Genomic DNA, 20,845 nt, shown 5'->3' with positions numbered 1-20,845 from the left:
CTAAAGTGCAGTTGTTTACATTTAGGCATTATGGGAAAAGCTAAGTATTTAGTTCAAACTGCACTGATCTCTTTTTGTGTAAAGTTCATTCAAATAAGATTTCTTCTTGCTGGGCCCAGGTACAGGACTTTTCTGAACCTATTTCTTAAAAGATTGTTATTGCATATTTGGTCCAAAACATGTATTCCTCAAATACTTTGCTTTTGATTTACAACTTAACATATTATTTAATACAATAAAACAAATGAAAATGGCATGGCCAAAAACATTGGTACCCTTAACGTAATATTTTGTAGCACAGCCTTTGGAGGCAATAACTGCAGTCCAGCACTTTCTGTAACACTGAATAAGGTTTCTACACTTTCCCTGAGCAAACTGCTCCAGTTCTCTCAGGTTTGATGGGAGCCATCTCCCAACTGCAAGTTTCAGCTCTTTCCACAGATGGGAATGGGATTCAGATCAGGACTCATAGCAGGGCACTTCAGAACGATCCAACTTTTCTTCTCATCCACCCTTGGGTGTTTTTTGATGTATGTTTGGGGTCATTATCCTGCTGAAAAACCCATGACCTGCAACTAACACAAAGCTTTCTAACACTGGGCTGTATGTGTCACTCCAAAATGCCTTAATAGCCTTCTGATTTCATTGTGCCCTGCACAGATTTAAGGCACTCAGTGCCTGAGGCAGCAAAGCAACCCCAAAACATCACAGAGCCTCCTCCATGTTTCACGATAAGCATGGTGTTCTTTTCTTTTAAGGCTTAATTTTTTCTTCTGTAAACGTAGGCTTGGTGAGATTAACCAAAAAGCTCTAATTTTGTTTCGTCTGTCTACAGCACATTCTCCCAGGACTGTGGCTTGTCAACATGCATTTTGGCAAAGTCCAGTCTGGCTTTTTTGTGTCTCCCTCTCAGAAGTGGGGTCTTCCTGGGTCTGCAACCGCGGAGCCCATTTTCATTCAGACAGTGATGGATGATGTGACTTGAAACTATCGTACCTTGAACTTGAAGATCAGCTTGGATCTGTATTTAAGTTTTCCTTGGTTCTTACTTGACCATTCGAGCAATCCTTCTGTTCAATCTCAAGCCAATTTTCCTCTTACACTGATGACTGATTATAAGATTGAAAACACCTGTGATACTAATTAAAACCCAATAGTCTGCTTGAAGTGTCACTACAAATCAATTATTTCTTACAACTTCTAAAGGGTATGAATAATTTTGTCCTGGCTATCTTAGAATGTCCTTGTGGAATAAGCATTAATTCAGTTATTAGGGATGTGCAGAGGGCCCAGTATTTGTATTTGTATCTAGATTTAATAAGGCAGCAAAATTATTTGTATTTGTATATGAATGAAAGTGGAAAGAGACTTAAAATCCTGTTTTTGTTTTTTATGATGCTTTTAATTTTAAAAAATTAAAGTGTTACAATAAGTATTCATGCATAACTACCTAAGAAAGGATGTCCCCACACTGGGTCTTGAACTGGAGTCTCCCAGATCATAGATGGTTGTGCTGTCCACTAAGCTACAACTTAACTCATTGCCTCATTGCAGACACACCTTTACGTATTTATACACCCAGAATACAGCTTTAGGAGGACAACCACATGTTTGTTAATTGCATTAACTAATCTTTGATTCATAAGAATAGGAAAGAGACAGACTTGCCTGGATTCCAAAGTTGGTAAGAGCGGACCCTCGGCCTGCAGAACTGACCTTTGTAACCTTCTGAGTGGGGGTTGATCAGTGATGCTCGACAGACTCAGGAACCATTTCTGACCGACAATTTGAATTATGGCTTGAACTAAAAGGATAATATGACCCGAAGGCCACTTGGACCAGAGAAAAACAACTCTCACCTTAGATGGAACACAGACTCTCTTATCTCACCAAAGCCATAAAACTAACCCACATTCCTAATGACAAGAGTTAAATTCCCTTGTGTTACGAGTTAATGACTGTGTGATAACCATGTATTTGTATTTCAAAATCATCCAAATGTTTAACTTGTGATCTATTAACCTCCTAGACAAACATATTTTAGTAGTTAAATTAGATAAGTAGTTGTATTGAAAGGATGAAGTTTCTGAAGTAATAAGAATGTAGTTATATTTGAAGGATTTCAGTTGAAAGTTTTTTGTTGTTAAACAATAGCCACATTGAATGCGTTTATATTATGAAGTAAGAATTATGTTGAACTTATATTTAAATATGTTTCTGAAAGTAATCTAATCATATAAGTGTTGCCTAAATATTTCCTTTCACTATAGTATTAAACTTTATTTCACTAGATGGTTTGAGATGTGTAAATAGTTTGAGAAAGTTGAATCCATGAAGGTTGTATGCTTAAACATCATGAAGTGTTAATATCAAGGTTAATGCTTGTTATGTTTTTAGAAGAACTGACTTATTATGAAACATATGTAAACCTAACTATTTTCTTGAATAGTTGTACAAATATGATACAGGCTGCAGGACTGTTATTAATCAGAAAATATCATGAATTCTTGAACATTATGAAAAGAATGTGTTTACAGCTTTAATGTGAAATACTAGGCTACAGTGACCTGAAGCGTGATTTTTGCGTGTAGAAACTCAGAATTAGACTTCCCCAAAATTCCTTTATTTCAGAAGACGCAGGCTGCAAAGCACCAGCAACACCTTAAGCCCCTAGAACAAATAAATTGAATGTTCATCAATAATTCAGCACAAAAACATTTAGAACACACCCAAACTCCTCCTGTTTTATCCTAACTTATAAACAACAAAGGTCTGCTGCCCAAATTGTATGGAACGCAATTAGACCAAAACATCTAGTTTGGCGCATTAATACGTCAGATTTGTGAGAAATAAAAATATCTCATAAATAATGTTGCTTCTGCTTCTTCTACACATGGATTCAACGCCACTCTGCCATTGCAACCCATATTGTGGTCAGAGATGGGATTACATCCATAGTGATAAGAACTACCATAGAGAATGAATTGAAAAAGTTTAGAGAGTTAAGCTTTATTCCCATTCCTCACGCACAGGAACTTTGCATGTATGTTCAAGACAGTGCAGGATGTCTTCAGATTAGGTACCATTCTGGTTCTTGAAGTAAACAGTCAACCCCTAAACAGGACATGTTAAGGGGTCGAAGGCCACATATGGCTTGGGGCTCTTCCCTTCCTGTGTCTTTAGGAGATGTGGCTCTTGTCTAACATACATGTGCATGTATATCTTGTGGCTGTTTGCCATTGGCTGTAATCCATAAATTTGTATAATTTGACCAATTGATGATCATTTCCTTGTCTCTTAAGACTATAAAAAGGTCTGTTTGGCTTTGTATAGTGAGACAGAGGAATGATTCACTTTGTGTGAGTTCAGTCTCATTATTGATCATCATTAACCTTCAGATCAACCAGTGTCTGTGATTTTATTTCTGTTTGTGTCCAAGTGTTTTAGCAGCAATTCCACGACAAGGCATTTAAGGAGCATCAGTAAATTGTAGTGTCTATGGATAGTCTGCATGAGAGGCATTTAGGGGACGGGTGCTGTCCTCTCTAGGTATTGAGAAATTGGCCCATTCTGAACAGGAACGTTTTGAATGGCACTGTACTAGTCTCTCTATAAAGCAAGGAATCTCTGTCTGTATCTATGTTTGTCCTTCAAATACCTCAAGAACCATTCATCTTATCTACTACACACTTGGCCAGTGCATTGCTGGGGACAAAAGGGAGTGCAGTATCCAATTTGGTACAATTTGGACATGCGATATGTTGAATTTTAATAGATTTGGAATAAACAAGCCAACAGCGAGCCGCTCAGCTCCATGTCTGAACGCAGCAAGGGCTGTTTGATATAAACACCATCACATCACAGCAGGGTGGGGCTTCTGGGCTCTGACTTGCTAAGCGGGACAAAGGCACGCCTCTGCTCAGTTAAACTGAGAGGAAAGAACGAGCGCACACAGGAGAAAAAACAGAGGTGGAGACAGTAAAACTAACCAATAGGAACACAAACACGTTTGATTGACAGCAGCATCAACGGATGGAAGGCCATAAACTGCTTCTACAGTTCAATCTCCTCTTAGTCTCACTGGTGAAGTTTCTGTCTAGATTTAAACCATTTAATCTCTTACTACCATGTTGTTTTAACTGATACGTTTGTTAATTGATACATATATATACGGTAGCTTCTACAGTGCAACATCAGTTTAATCCCACTGGTGAAGTTTCTGACTGGTTTAAAACCATTTAACTTATTAAATCCTTATTTGTTTTAATTAATGTGTTTGTCAATTGATACATATATATGCAGTTCTCGAGAAATAATAAGCAATCGGCCTGTTCTGAATGAGTCTGTTTTGAACGGGCACTGCACTAGTTAACATAAAAAACATTACTGTGTTTAAGGTTACAGAATTTATTAACATGCCAAAAATATAAAACAAAGAACAAAAGGTCCTTCATTAAAAGGAATTACAGAGAAACATTTAGTCCCTATCCTGTAGCAGGTGGAGTGATGGTTGTTACTGACCAGTGTTCACTCTACAAATCAAATACTTGTGCACCTGCAGTCCCCTTGCGAACCACTGCTAGCTCCATCCTGTAACTCATTGAGGTTTAAAATCCACACAAATCACGTACTGTATCATCTGGGTAACAAGACTAAACTCAAATGCATTATGTTACAAAGCAAAAAAAAAAGCAAACTAATTAATAACAACTCAACAAGAGATTAAACAGCACACAATGAAGAATGAATCAGTTAACCTTCAGAGTTTGAACTGACAGCCTGAGGAGCACTAGGAACATTCTTTGACACATACTTTTTCCAAGCTCCTTTAAGACTTTTTCAAGTTTTTTAAGATGGTTGGTGGAATGTTTACTTGGTATCTGAGACACTATCTGAGAATACTTTTAATATACATTTTGGGTAAGAAAATGATCTAATTAAAAGCTACTGAAATATCCCTTACCCTTCAGAAACATGTGACTAAACTGTAGTTGGGTATAAAGTTGTCCCATGTAGAGAGATGTTTTTTAATTTAATTGTTGTTTAAAATTAAAATCTGACTCTTAAAGTTCTACTGTAGTTGGTTGTGAAAAACCATAAATGTGTCAAAGTCAAATGTATAACAATGTGTTATACATTTGACTGTGTAACTGTAGGTTTGGGTATCAGTGGTAGCTAGCTGCTAGGATCCTGTCACGGTTCTCTTCGTACCGGTGCAGCATGCTCTGGAGATCGTGGTCAGCAGGAATCACCTGCACACACAAAAAGACAAAACATTTTTTTTCATTTTAACTATTAGAAAGATATTAGAATTACAAGCCAGGGATGGCTGCAGGAGACAAAGCCATGTGTTAAAAGGGCTACATCTCCCACACAGTTCTTTCTATATTGATGTAAATCTACTCAAATTAAAGCTGACACATGGCACTTTAATGTAGTATCCATTATAATTTTATATCCATTACTTTATTTCATATTGAATGTGCTTAAGCACAGAGCCTGAAGAACAAAACATGTGTAACTGTCCAAATACTTTCTGTCTGGACTGTACTTGCTGTATGTACAGTGTCTACACAAACCAAAGTAAAGACTTGGCTGGATGTGTATGGTCACTCACCAAAACTGGAGCAGGAAGAAAGGAGGAGGTACGTTTGATGAGCCACTCCTCATAGAGCTGGTGGATGGACTCCAGATGCTCCTGGTGGGTAGACGGACACATAAACAAACACAAACACAAACACAAACACAAACACAAACACATACACAAACACATACACATACACAAACACATACACAAACACATACACAAACACATACACACACACACACACAGAGGAACAAACCGCAATATTCTCAATTCTATAACCTTAACCATTAATTTCCCCTCAAGATTGTCAATTTGTCTGTTCTGTGAAGTAACACCATATGTTTGAGTTTGTGGCCTCACCAGTGGAATGACCTTCTCCTCCTCTCTGCATCTCTGCTTTAACCTCTCATAGCAGGTCTGAGGAGATGTCTGCAGGTAGACTGGAACCAGAGTAAAAAGTCATAGAACACATTAACAGACTGTTGCAGCTTCTAATGTGATTGTTTAAGTCATGTAGGAGCTGCTCTGCTGCTACACTGGAGCTGTTCAGATACAGTGTTGAGTGTAGGTCACCTACGTGTTGGAAGCGTTTAGAGCCCAATACACAATGACTGTAGTTATGCGTGTAAAACAGAGGAAAATAGACTTTAAGTCTTACACAACTTCCAGTGAGTCAAAGGGAGTTCAACATGCTTTTATGACTGATGGCATGATAACTTTCATAGTGATTATATGTTCTGTGGATGATGACCTGCTTTACGATTTGCAGTGTGAAAAAACTTTTGCAACTTCTGTCAATGAAATGTATTCAAGGACAACTGATTCAGACTAACCAATGTGCAAACCTGTTCATCTGCATATTATTCTGGACTCACTTCTTATACTCTTCTGATTGCTGAAATGTTGGATTGCAGAAGAGAAAAACATGTTTCCTTGAATATGCAGGCTTTTCTGCTGTCATTAGAATTACACCAACATTATTTTGACTAAGTGAGCAATGAACTATTACGTTACCTTTTTGAATATCTTGCATTCAGAGCTGTCTGTGATCTATTTCTGTTGCAGACATGGAGCCATGTCTCCAACCCTCCATCACATACAGTATGCAGTAGCATAAACCAACTTATCTAAGACTCTGCCTATATGATTCCTGCACAAAAGGTTTTGTACTTTACCCAAGAAAAACTGCTATTAAGTCTATCAAAAGAACATTTCTTATATTTTTCTTAATGAAGGCATAAAATACAGACTTTGTGTAAAACCAAATGGTAAATGGTCTGTAATTGTATAGTGCCTTCCTAGTCCTCTGACCACTTAAAGCGCTTTTACAGTACAAGCCACAATCACCCATTCACACACACATTCATACACTGAATGGGTACAGGGGCTACCATGTAAGGTCCCAACCTGCCCATTAGAGAAAACTAACCATTCACACACATTCACACATTGACGGCACAGCCATCAAGAGCAATTTGGGGTTCAGTATCTTGCCCAAGGACACATTGGCATGTGGACTGGAGGAGCCGGGAATCAAACCGCCAATCTTCTGATTAGTGGACGACCCGCTCTACCTCCTGAGCCACAGCCGCCCCAAACCAGTATTTGTTTTCTCTGTGTTACTGTGAAAAGTGTGTTTTTAAAGCTGTAGACCGTGATGTTTCACATATTAAAACAGAGAAAAGAGATTGTAGTCTGATGTTGCACTTTCACTACTGTTGATGGACTGACAAGGTCACATGAACATGAATATATTATTTAACATCGTCAACTTTTTTACCAGACAGGTGTAATGTTTCATCACATTCCCCAATAAAGATAGATATGAATCATTATTAATGATTTATTAAAATGTCACAGTCACAAGTTATTTCTGACTGGTGACTGAACCTGTCAGGTGGCAGATGCCAGAGAGTGCCGTATTGCTGTTAAAAGCCACTTTCACTGAGATTGTGACTGGGAATGAATGATAACCCTTATCCCTGCAGTATTTTGGTTTAGTTTTTGTAATTAAATCCCCTAGATATCCCCCTACGTACCAATAAATCATTTTATCTGTACTACTTGACAAAAATAACAAGAGATTTCAGCTTCCAGTCAGTCTACTGAATATCATTTAATTGTATTCACAATGATTTCATGAATGTCTGTCAGAGATGCTACAAAAACACTTCAACTGCTGTATTTCTAATAATTATCACAATCATACATGTGTGCTTGTGTTTCTGCTATGTGTATTCTCACCAATCAGATCAACAGGAATGGATATGTTGGTTGTGATCCAGTCAAACCACTCAGTGAGAACAGCATAGTCCACCTCTGGCATCTTTCCACTGGAAACCAACAAACAGGGTAGTCAGTATGCTGCTGGGGAGGCAATGTGACACATTTTCTACACTGTGAAAGATTCCTGTAATATTTCTGGCTGTATGAGGTAATTTTGGGCAATGCTGCAAATCAATGAGCATCATGGTAATACTGGATTATATTTACGTTTACATGCACACTAATATTCCACTATTATTCTGAATATGACAATATTCTGAATTTGATACGGGTCATGTAAACAGCATATTCTGTTTGGATATTATGAATAAGGCCTTATTCCGGTTGTAGCTTTTTCTGATAAAGACGTGGGATATGCTGGTATTATTCTGGTTTTAGGAGCATTCTTTGGACATGAACACAGTGCATTCGGAACAAGCGTTTCAACTGGGGTTTTTACCGCAGTTTGTGACACACGGCCCTCTTGCCTGTTTACCCCTACACACAAAATGACATATACTGGAGTAGGACGGAATGAGAGGAGAGTGGAGAGCTATTGAGGGCAGACTGTAAAAACACAGTGCGCCTTCTCAACGACAGGGATGGAGGGGTTTGGTTATTATCCTGATTGACAGTGACGACTCGGTGTGATGCACCAAAAACACTCAGCAGTGTAGTAAAAATCATGGGACAACTTAGGTAGGCCTACTGGATGTGTCTGCAATTATAAATGCCTAATATCAGTCATATCAATATCACTTATAAATATCAGGCAACAGCTCACTAATGTTTTTCCTCTCATTGGTTTAACTCACTGCCTGTGGAAATCTTGTGATTCCTGTTACAACTGGAGAAGAGGGAACCCCTGAAAATCCTTTGCATGTAAATGGGCATATTAGTGGAATATTCATTTTCATTAGTAAACAGCTTAGTAGGAATATTGCCCTTTTCAGAATAAGGGTAAAAAGCAGAATTTTTTGTGCATGTAAGCCTAGTCATTGTTGCATCAATGTAATGAAGTACCATAATCAGTCAGGTATTTAATTCACAACATAATTCAAGTAAACTGACAGTCAGTCTGTGTACTTTATATATAAATAGTTTATCTACTGAGAGAATGTAGTGTACTGTGATATATATTGATATTGTGATAAGATGACAAACCATGAGAAAGGATTTTATACATATTGCCCAGCCTCTGTGTGTTGTTTGCTTGTTGTAGACAGTCTCATCCTTACAGAGAACATCCCAGCTCCAAGAGCTTGAACTATTGTGCAACAATATCAAACTAGCTGAAGCTGTACGTTGAATGTATTTATTTATGTATTTTCTTGGTCTGATAAAAGACACTTAAGTCTCTCAAAACCACTTAGACAACAATACCTTCTGAAGAGATTCTCCACAAAGATGTACTTGGCACTGAAGATGGACCTTTCCATCATCCTGACAGGAGCTGACTGGAACCAACAAGAAACGTTTAGTACATACAGCAAACTTCTTGATGAGGTCATATGCTTGCATCAACAGTCCTGAACTACCAACGGGTTTGTCAGCACTGCAGGTGGACCTTGTGTTTATTAAAAGGGGACATAGTGTGCTTTTTGTGATTTTCTGTTATTTATGTACTGTTATATATACCATACAAGGTCCCAACCTGCCCATCAGAGGAAATCTAACACATTCATACACCGATGGCACAGCCATCAGGGGCAATTTGGGGTTCAGTATATTGCCCAAGGACACTTTGACATGCGGACTGGAGTAGCCGGGAATCCAACCGCTGATCTTCCCATTGGTGGACAACCCGCTCTACCTCCTGAGCCACAACCAATGTCAGATAACAAATGTAGAAATGCTCCCTGAAAGTCAAAAGTCAGGGTTTCAACCTGCTCTGAATGCTTCATTTGCAACAGTTTTTTCTACCTTGCCGATGAGCTGATGTTGGCTCTTTGTGCATGCCCATAAACGGCCACCTGTTCTATTTTTAAGCTTTTTGTTGTTAAGGCTATTGCTGAGGTTCTTCCAGGGCTTGTTTAAATTGTCCAATCTAATATTTTGGGCCGAACTGGATGGATTTGAAAAGTTGACATTTTGAGTTAAGAATGAGAAAAGGTAGTCAAATCCTACTACTACTGTTTGTTTCACGGTTTGTTGATGGAGCCTCCAAAGCCGCCTGAAAGTTGGCCGGGATGCAGCTTCAGGAAGCTAACCAATTAGAACAGAGTAGATCAGATAAGAACAGCTTTTTATTTCTCTGACGTTTTCTCATCACAAATGATGAACAACAGCATTAAAACACGAGTCTTGCAGGTAAAACATGCAACTCATGTAGCTGTTATATTTAGTTTGGGGCAGCTGCTCTGCAGGTGTGCTTGATTTGACTGTAACTGTGGTAACTGGGTGGAGATAAGCCTCCTGAATTTGCACTCAGGAAAGTCCCCAGGTCCAGGAAAGGTGCATGCAAATAACCATCATCCTGACAAAAGAGTGAAAAGCGAGAGACTGAAACAGATGAAAGAGCAGGGGGAGTTAACAGATGGGTAATTAGAATAGTTCAATTAAATTAAAAGAAGTTCTATTTCAAATCAAACATCCCAAGATGTAAGTCGAAAGTATTGTTCTTGCAGCTGCATTTATACCTTTTTTTTTTACTCAAACGTAACTTAACCATGTCATGCGATATGCTACTTCAGTATACATTACCAGCTAATATTACTGGGTTAGAAAACATAAGATGCAGATGAACATTTAATATGAACATTTAATATCCAGGAATTCATATCATAGACACTACCACTGACTATCCCTGTAACAAACTGGCCATAATTCTGCACACTGACCATACATGCTCCAGCCATATACTAGGTTTTGGCCTAGTCTTGCTAGACAGAGGCTTAACCAAGGGGCTAGGTAAAGGTTCAATATGAGTTAAATCATTTTGAACTGTAAATCATGCAAAGATATTCCAGTAGAGTCCTAGACTAAAAATATAGACCTGGAAATGTACATAATATGTCCCCTTTAATGAGAATACAATAAAATGGGTGTGTTTCTAGCCAGCAGTACACTTACTATGGCTGACACATGTCTATCCAGCATGGTGAGTTGAACATAGGTCTGCAGTGTGATGCCCCAGCGCTCAGGATCCTGGTACATAAGAGCCTACAGCAGACATACTGGGAATCAATTAAACAACAACTAAACTAAAACAACTGGACACTCTTCCATGAGGTTTGATCTAGATAGTCATAGTCCCCAGAGGATGAATCCTGATATTTTGGCGACCTTTCTGAACCACCATTAGGCCAAAACTTCCACTTTCTAGGCAGATTGCCCTAAAATTTAACGGTTGGTTCATATAAATTATGAAAACAAATTTTCTCTATTCTTGCCTGCAGGTAGTTTTGGTTTTATCTGCACAGGTTTTGAGATACAGGGTTTGTGCCAGTGTATTGCAGGCCTGCGTTGATCCCCTGCTGGGCCTAAGCATCAGGGAATATTTTTTAAAATGTATTTTAAGATGTTTTCTAAACTGTAGCATAGCTCTTTTAAGGAACTAATACCTCAGCACATAGTAGGGCTGTAGTCTCTAGGTCGACTGGTCGTTTAGTTGGTTGATATGCTCTCGTCCGACTAAATTCTCATTGGTCGAATAATCTATGTCTTATTTTCATAAGAAGAAAAGTGCTACATCAATAGCTTTCCAGGATTAATCCATTATTTCCTGCGGTGGAAGGGACAGACTAACAAATTACCTGTGAAAACAGGGGTATATTCAAAACACCCCCGTTGTTTTCACAACTTTGAACTTGCCCAACCTAACGGAGACTGCTGGGTCTAACTGTACTCAACGTTTACTGAACGTACTGAATGTTTACTGAATCGGCATTTCTCCTGTAATAATATCAACGAACCCCTGCCAGGCCAAAAGATATTTTTTTAATGCCAAAAATAATGATGAATATCGGTAGCTAAAGTGATCCAGTCACAGTTCAGAGGGATACCGGTTGCTCCTGTGTCCTGTAGACTTAGCAGTGAGCTCTGTGCTAACTCAGCTTCATGGTTCCTGTTGCTTGTGGCGTCAGCTGGCAGACTTTGTGTCATGGTTCTTCTCAGGGTTTTGCACAAAAAGTGCAAAGTGTTTTGTGTCATTAAAACCTTGCTTTTCAGAGTACTATTTTATTTAATTCTCTCCAAATTTATCCTGCAAACAATTTTAGCTCATGACTTGTGGCTTGAAAACGATTAAAGAAATGTGATGTCAGGTCAGTACAATGATACAATGAACAACATTGTCTTGAAAAGCACCAGAGGGTTGTGTCCACGAACATTCCTCCATTTAGAGACTGGTTCTGTAAGGACCTGGAACAAACAAGGGAGGAGAGAGGAATAATAAATGAATGGACATGTCTGATGTCCATTTTCATCTCAGAAGCCATAATATAATACAATGTAATGTATAATATGATGTAATAAAAGCTGGATTTCCCAAATCATGACTCAGCAGTAACACTACTGACAACTTCCTGTACTTAAACACTGGATTTAATAATTAAAATTTCATTGCTTCTCATGTTTTTTTCATTGAAGTTGACTGCAACTCATCTGTTGCTCAGCCCATTTTTAGAGGAAGTATGTCTGTTCAAAGTGCATTTTTGTCAGTATAATACCACAGTTAACATAGCAAATCAATCCCCTCCTTTACCTTAACACCTTGGTGTACATTCTAGGGCTGCAACTAACGATTATTTTCATTACTGATTCATCTGTTGATTATTTTCTCGATGAATCGATTAGTCATTTGGTCTTTAAAATGTCAGAAAATGGTGAAAAATGTCTACCACTGTTTCCCAAAGCCCATGGTCACATCCTCAAATGTCTCCTTTTGTCCCAACAGACAGTCCATAACCCAAAGATATTCAGTTTACTAACATGTAAGATTTTTTTTTTTTAAATAGAGAAGGTAAAATCGGAAATTTGACATTTTGTTTTAATGAATCAATTACTAAAATTGTCAGCAAATAAAATTATCTGTCAATTGACTAATCGAATAATCAATCAATTGTTGCAGCTCTAGTACATTCCCTTCACCCAGTGAAAGCTTCGCCAACTACAAAAATGTGAAAATGGATTTAAAAAAATTACAACAACAAAAAACGCTTAAGAAACCTCACTACAGCAAATAAAATGGACTAGAATCAGAGTTACAGGGACCTGTAACCCAGGATGAATGCAATTATTGAGAGGGTGTTGAACCTGAGTAAAATAATCCATTTTCTATTATAAAAGCCCAACCTTCACCTTCATATCAAATGGCAACTATTTTACAACTTGGGCCAAATTGTGCACCAGCTGGAGTGGTACTTCCTGGTGGAAGTACTTTACTATACCTCTATATTGCTCGTTTTGCTGAAATACTCCAAACATGTCGTCTTCCCACTGGCAATGTTCCCCTCAATACAGACCTGAAAACAGTGAGAGAGAGAAACAGATGTTAATAAGCCTGTTCACAGAAATTATGAAGAAAATGGAAAGATGTTGTTAATATGGTATGAGCTGATATTTGAGTATATAAAGCACAAAGATTGATTTATTTATGTATTTATAGGGACCATGTACAGTGATGAACATAAATGTTACCATTTGATGTACAGAGTTAGCTTATAGCTAATTTTCATCTGCAGTCTCTTAGGCAGGTCACAATTAAAACATAACAGCACAATAACAGTGCAAAGCAAAAAACACACAGGACACATATACAAATTACAAAGCTACACACAATAACACATCACATACACTCACAATGTCAACTAGAAATGAATAATGTATGCTTTTAATCAGTGTCAATTAGGTCATAAGGGAAATCCAACATTGTGAGTGTAGATCATTTTCAGGTGTACTTTACTGTCACCAACTGAAGCACAAAGAATGCTCAGATTACAGATGACATTTTGGAGACTTACCACTGCTTTCTTATCCTCTCCATTCCGTACCAGCTTCCCTTGGAAGGAAGACAACATTATGAGAAAAGACTTCACTTCCCAACTCCGAGTGCTGGCCTCTCTCAGGTCAGCAGGCTACATCGCAGTCAGAGGGACAGAGAGATGTTCATTTGTACAACAGGCACAGTATAGTGTGTACGTATGTCTGTTCTGGCTCTTTACAGAGCAAAAACAACGATAGTAACACTTACAGACTGCACTGAGGGCTACAAATATCGGTCAAAGGAGAGGAAGTATGGGTGTGGAGGACAAGTCAGGGCACATCGCAACTACTGTACACTTCCGCTTGTTAGGATTGGTAGGATGTAGGCTGTAACTTACTGGCATATTACCTGATTTGAATACTTTGTTTGGGAGAGGCCATACAACTAATGAATTTAGAAAACAACTGAACAGAAACTAAAACTACTTTATGTAAATACTAAGTGAAGATTTAAAGAAAGAAAGTGACTAAATTGCATAAAACATTTAGACTGGACTGATTATAGGCCAGCAGCAAAACCCTGAGAAGGACCATGACACAAAGTCTGCCAGCTGACCCCACAAGCAACAGGAACCATGAAGCTGAGTTAGCACAGAGCTCGCCGCTAAGTCTACAGGACACAGGAGTAACCACTATCCCTCCGAACTGTGACTGGATCACTGACTGCCCAGCAAAGCCTGCGTTTCAGCAGTTCTTCCCAGCCTGGCTCACCCACCACTGACAGCATCGCTGACTCAACAAAGAAGCAACCAAAGCACCTCTCTCCCTCCAAAGACTGGTTACATTAAACTGGGCATAGCATAGCACAGCTAACTGTACATGTATCTGAGTTGTTTTAATGCTATTCACACAGCTTTGCTGTTCTAAGGTCTGCTCTTTGTCAGCAGCATGTTAGCATACTTCACACACACACACACACACACCCATAGCACTAGAGGGTTAGGGTGCGGGTAACCTACCTACTGAACACTTTTGAATATACATGCTATCTATTTAATGTTGTACAGAAGTGATTATTGCCAACCTTGGCTCTGCAAAGAACTCAAAAAACCTTCAACCTTTACTAGCAATTGATATGATCATTTTGGTTATAGTCATTAAATTAAATATTAATTGAATATATTATGAGACTGAATTGGCTATCATTTCCCTGTCTTTCAGGGTGGAGCCCCAAGGTGATTTAATGTAAATTAAATCCTATTATCTAATATAATGATTAATTATTTCTTCTTCTTTATATCTAAATGCCCTACATAAAATGGTACCGCCACGATGGCAATGACCTACATGGGAATGTCACTGTCAGATACTGTTCCCCCTGTGTTTCATAAGAAACGAGGTTCACACATCCATTAAACTGATACTGGTGACTTGTTTTACCCAGAACAGGTAGACATGAAAAAGAAGTAAAATCATGCAAACTTAGGTCAGGTCACTTCTCTGAGTTTTAGCCTTCTATTACTTAACATGTCTATTATAGCAGGAGGAACTTGGGTGAATATAGAAAGCAAAAAATTAAAACCTCACAAATTATTTATGTCCTTTTTTTTTTTTTTTTTTTTTTTACAAAACACAATATTAAAGTAACACATTTTCTGATATATAGCACATTAAGTTATTTGCAAACAAGAACCCTATTGATGAAGGACAAACAAGACATGGTTAAACAATAATTGACCAGCCTAATTATTTTTTATCAAGTGGAGAAACTGAAACATCTACAGAGAAGTTATGTAAATTGTTTTTCAGTCAGGACTTAGAGTGCATCATAGCACAGAGACAGCACTGGTGAAAGTTATAAATGTACTTGTCTTGTTAGATCTCTGTGCTGCCTTTGACACCATTGACCATCACATCCTATTACAGAGACTAGAACATTTAATTGCCATTAAAGGAACTGCGTTACTGCTCAAAGCTTAAGTCCGATTTATCAGACAATCACAGCTGGAGATCAGACTGATCAGTTCAGGATATGTCCTTTAATTCCCACATAGAACAATGTAACATTGCAAAAATCAGACACATCCTGTCTCAAAAAGATGCAGAACTACTCCATGCATTTGTTACTTCTAGGCTGGACTACTGCAATTCCTCATTATCCCTTATTATTAAATTATTCCTTATTAAAAACTCTCCAGCTGGTCTGGAATGAAGCTGCACGTGTACTGACAAAAACTAGAAAAAGAGACCGTATTTCTCTCATTTTAGCTTCTCTGCACTGGCTCCGTGTAAAATCCAGGATAGAATTTAAAATCCTTCTCCTCACCTACAAAGCCCTTAATGGTCAGGCAGCATCATATCTTAAAGAGCTCATAGTACCCTATCACCCCACTAGAACACTGTGCTCCCAGTATGCAGGCTTACTGGTGGTTCCTACAGTCTTTAAAAGTAGAATGGGAGGCAGAGCCTTCAGCTATCAGGCTCCTCTCCTGTGGAACCATCTTCCAGATTGGGTCCGGGGTGCAGACACCCTCTCTATGTTTAAGAGTAGGCTTAAAAAACTTTCCTTTTTGATAAAGCTTATAGTTAGTGCTGGCTCGCCTTAGATCAGCCCTTAGTTATGCTGCTATAGACCTAGACTGCCTGATAATCATCAAAATATGCTTAAAACTCTTAAAATGGCACTAAAACATAATGGAATCACTTTACCTTACATTTTGTTAAGAAACAAATATTTTTATGGCATTAAAGTGCACACATCTTTTTTTAGTGAACATCCTTTTTAGTGAAAAACAAATAATCAAACAATGACTGGAAAGATGCCAGCTTCCCCTTGTGGTAATTCAAAGTAATTCAGGAAATCAATATAGGACTGTATGTTAGCGAGTTAGACAGCTTTTTTCAAGTCACTTGTGAGGATATTCATGATCATCCCCATTCACAATTATCCCAATAATGAAAATTCACCACAATCAACCTATTGTGAGTGTTTGTGTTTTTTTTTTTTTTTTTTTTTTTTTTTTTTTTAAATCGTGATACGTAATAAAATCTTTTATCGTCCCATCCCTAAATATGACCAATGCGATGAGGCGTTGTGCCATCAAAACACTACAAACATTTTGATACCTTAGTTTCAACGTATAACTAGACGAGTGTTATGTCTCAACTGGTTTTCAAGCTAACTGGTTTCAGCACCTAACAGCAGCAGTTGTGGTTTGCCTATGTCAGTCACACATTCACAAACATATTACTGGCGATTTCAAGTCACATCTCATATCTACTGCTGCGAATATGATTGTATAAGTGAGCACTACATCACAGCCACCAACAAAAAAAATATAATCTGTTCAAGATTGTATCAAGCTGGATTTGATCTCACTAGAGCAAAAGTCAATGGCTGCATCCCAAGTCTCTTAAATTGCATCCACATTTCCATCACTTGCGTCTTTTCCTTGTGTCTTAGTCCCTCCCACCGTGGATTCATGGAGAGACGCAAGGAAACCAAGCGAGGAGAAAGGAAATGAGGAAATTTGTTTTTAGAGACATGAGACGTCCTCTCCTCTGAAGCGTCACGTGAGGTGACGTCTGTTTCTAATGATGGCACCAGCTGATCACAGCTGGATCAGCTGTCAGTCGGCTTTAACAGCTGTAGAAACTTCTGATGGAGTTTGTGTCTGCACACATGAACACTGTGTTAATACTAATAAAAGGTGCACAGTTATCACCGCTAGAGCAGCTGTTTCCTTTCTGCAGCCTGTTACCTGTTAAACAAACACCTAAATAAAAACAAACATAAATAAAAACTTGCGTTCAGTATTTACACTGTGTCCTGCTCAGAGGCACAGGAACCATTTCCGCTCGCAGAATGCATTTATACTATTTATTGATGATTTGCATCTATATTTTTTGATATTCTGATTGTAAAATTCATTATTCAATAACCCAGAATATGATCATGATGTCTTTTGAACACTGAAAAATATGTATTTGGCTAAATGTTTCAGGAAAAATGGAAATTATGAAACTCATAACAAATCCAACGCCCAGGAATTTAAAGCCTCACATGTGACTGAGTGGAAATGACGATAAATGATGTAAAATATAAATGTGTTTAACTGTTATTAGGGATAAAATTAAAGCCAGGAAGAGTCAGTTTAATGTGGGAAATAACAGATCATGAAAAGAAAAATCTTTCTAACAAATGAAGGAATTTGATGGCTCTTTTGTTGATAAGACTGACAATTAACAGATTTTTTAACTAGATGATGAATAAGAAAACAAATACAATTTACAATTTCATGTAGCAGACGCTTTCATCCAAATTGACGTACAAATAAAACATAAAACTTGGGGGTGATACACTTGAGTATAATCTGTAATCTGTCTCCACGTCGGTATAAAACTGCAGTGATGTTGTGATGTATCAGATCAGTCCGATCAGCTGCAGCGTCCAATCAATAACTGATATCCATTAAGGGGGCGTGTTAGCTGGTAAAAGACTTCCATGAAGGTTGCTCTCGCGTTTCCTCGCTCCTCGGAGGAGAAGTAAAAGACTTGGGACGCCTGTGAAAATGGCGCACCGGGAACAACTTCCGGTTCAGGCGAGGAGCGAGGAGACATAAAATAAGAGAGTTGAGATGTACCCTATGTATCACTTACCACTTGTTTAGCACTATCACCCTGGGCTTGTCTTAGAAAATACAAAAACATATTTATCAAGGTTTTTTTTCCTGGAGGCTACAAACATATTGACCACTACGACACTGCACATTAGGACAAAGAATACTTATCCTACAGTACAGTGACGATCTACAATACTGTCAAAATACACTAAATGATATAATAAAAAATAAACACTGTCCCACAGGAATAGTAGAATACAAGTGGTAATGTTCTACCCACAACACAGTACTGAAGGCATGGACTTAATGATTTACAGTCATTCTCCTTCCTTTTGTGTATATTTGTATAGTTCAAAACAGATGGGCACCCACTCAGACCTCTTTCTCATTAAGTGCTTGTGAATAATTAAGAGCTTTACTCCACATTAACCAAGCATGGTGTGTTATTTACCAAATGATTCTATCCAAAGCGACTTCCAAAAATGCAATCATAATGAATCAGTCCTTAAACAATTATTGCAAGAAAGGCATTAGAAAAAAATAAAGTTTATTTGTATAGGCCTTAATCACCTTACAGATAGTTTGACAGAGCCCACAATGTGTAAACAATCAATATAAAATGAATAAAATACAACACAACAGCAACCCCTAGCCTTATCCTCTTCAGGGACAAGGAAAAACTCCCTAAAACCTAAAACTAGGGAAAAACTGGAAGAAATCTTAGGAAGGCACCACAAGACAAGGATCAAGCCATCTTGGATGGAAGGTTTTCAGTAACATAGTATTGACGAGCACCTAATGACAAAGAGGACTGAGTGGGTGCCCATCTGTATTTTAATATACAATACACACGAAAGGAAGGAGAATGACTGTAAATCATTAAGTCCATGCCTTCAGTACTGTGTTACGGGTAGAACATTAATTATTCTACTCATACTGTGGCTCAGTGTTTGTTTTTTATTAATATATTATTTGGTGTATTTTGACAGTATTGTCTGAGTTCGATCGCCACTGTTAAAAAGTATTTCTTTGTCATAATGTGTAGTGTCGTAGGGGGCTGCGATGTAGTGGTCAATATGTTCGTAGACTCGATTAAAGAACCTTGATGAATATGTTAGGATATTTTCTAAGACAAGCCCAAAGTAACCAGCTGTTTTAAGTAAACCCAAGACAAAGTGTTACGTGGATGGTGACGTAATTTACCTATACCTAATGGAAAGGCACGAAACCGAACCCTCGAGTGGCTCGTAGTGTTGGGAAGATGGATGGTGATATACAGTCTTTTGAGCTAGTGAGATCGAATCCAGTTCGACGCGATCTTGCAAAGATTATATTTTATTTTTTTTCATCGGTGGCTGTGATGTAGTGCTCACTTATACAATCATATTCGCCGCAGAAGATATGAGATGCCACTTGAAAATTGCCAGTCATATATTTGTGAATGTGTGACGAATCCGCTGACAGAGGCAGATCACAGCTGCTGCTAAGTATAGAGACCAGTTCGCTTGAAAACCAGTTGGGACATAAAACCAGCGGGCTGTCATCTGTGTTCTGATACATGGAGATCTTGGGAAACGGGTTAAAAAGATTTCTTATGATTTATTTCTTATGATAGTTAGAAGAGAAGAATATGTGGGTATTCTGGAAATACCTTCAGAATAGCTGTAAGTGTCTTAAACGACCCTCTGGGGTTTTCAAACATTGCTGGTTAATTGGTTTTTAGGGAAACCGATGGTTACCTCTGTGAGCCGAATGTATGCTTATAAATGAGAGGCAGACCTCACCTCCCAAGATAAAGCAGCCTGAATGACAACAGGGACTGAGTGCGACAGAGAACATAAAATATAAAAACTCTCCCAAATGAAAACAGAAAGAGACCTGCTGCTAATGAACACCTCGCTGTATTGAGCGCGGTATACTCGTGTGTATATTGTATCCCAGCTAACGAACTGAAGTCCAAACACTGACCTGCAGTCGCGTGCGGCGTGCCGCTGCGTTCTCTGCTCTGGATTAGCCTGACGCTTCCAGCAGGCAACTGTATCCTACTGTTACATACAGCAGTGCTAAATGATGATGAGGCCACAGCAGAGTGAACAGATACGAGTCTAACACACCTGAACAACAACGTTACACAACAACCAGTTATCGACATCTCGTAAAAGGAACCCTTGACTAGACCTTACGCAATTTGTAGGAAGCCGGAAGAAGAGATTTCTTCTTCGTGTGAGACGTATCTATAAGCAACATTACAGGTGCACACTGCCACCTGCCGGATCTTTTCTAATCCCGTCTCCACAAAATATCACATTATCCCTTTGAAGGTGTCTTTCCAAGAAGGTAAAGCTGAATTAATAACAGCATGTGAGCCTATATGACCTAGTCTCTCATCCTCCCTCTTGGCTTTACTGTATTCTGTAATCATTATGTTATATTCTGTGTTCCTTTG

At 38.4% G+C, this 20,845-nt stretch overlaps 2 protein-coding genes across 5 annotated transcripts in view; both read right to left on the bottom strand.

Annotated features, from left to right (window-relative positions):
- nvl (nuclear VCP like) overlaps positions 1-20,845 on the bottom strand; it is a 316,947-nt gene that overhangs the window by 50,173 nt on the left and 245,929 nt on the right. The gene's annotated exons all lie outside the window — the stretch shown is intronic.
- On the bottom strand, positions 4,392-20,611 carry tk2 (thymidine kinase 2). Of its 4 annotated transcripts, none has more exons than XM_067609228.1 (10): positions 20,368-20,611; positions 13,816-13,853; positions 13,243-13,317; positions 12,161-12,214; positions 10,925-11,014; positions 9,236-9,309; positions 7,832-7,920; positions 5,948-6,027; positions 5,618-5,698; positions 4,392-5,252 (listed from the first exon to the last, which is right to left on the bottom strand). In XM_067609228.1, the coding sequence occupies exons 1-10, from the start codon at positions 20,549-20,551 to the stop codon at positions 5,166-5,168; spliced, it is 852 nt and encodes a 283-aa protein (XP_067465329.1). In that variant the 5' UTR covers positions 20,552-20,611; the 3' UTR covers positions 4,392-5,165. The 4 variants fall into 4 exon arrangements, with proteins under 4 accessions (XP_067465329.1, XP_067465331.1, XP_067465330.1 ...); XM_067609230.1 differs by having other exon boundaries at positions 13,816-13,848; positions 20,368-20,608; XM_067609229.1 differs by having other exon boundaries at positions 13,816-13,929; positions 20,368-20,507.

Source organism: Thunnus thynnus, chromosome 14, assembly GCF_963924715.1.
Source record: "Thunnus thynnus chromosome 14, fThuThy2.1, whole genome shotgun sequence".
Classification (NCBI taxonomy): Eukaryota; Metazoa; Chordata; class Actinopteri; order Scombriformes; family Scombridae; genus Thunnus; species Thunnus thynnus.
The sequence above is the reverse complement of the archived record's forward strand: the minus strand, read 5'-3'. Positions and strand labels throughout refer to the sequence as shown.

Bases quoted from the DNA above. Each gene is read 5' to 3' on its own strand.
- tk2 (XM_067609228.1), bottom strand. From the start codon at position 20,551: ATGTCGATAACTGGTTGTTGTGTAACGTTGTTGTTCAGGTGTGTTAGA. The intron at 9,310-10,924 runs GTAAGTGTACTG...TGTTGGTTCCAG, and splicing joins ATAGACATGTGTCAGCCATA to TCAGCTCCTGTCAGGATGAT. The intron at 5,253-5,617 runs GTGAGTGACCAT...TTGTGTGTGCAG, and splicing joins TTCTTCCTGCTCCAGTTTTG to GTGATTCCTGCTGACCACGA.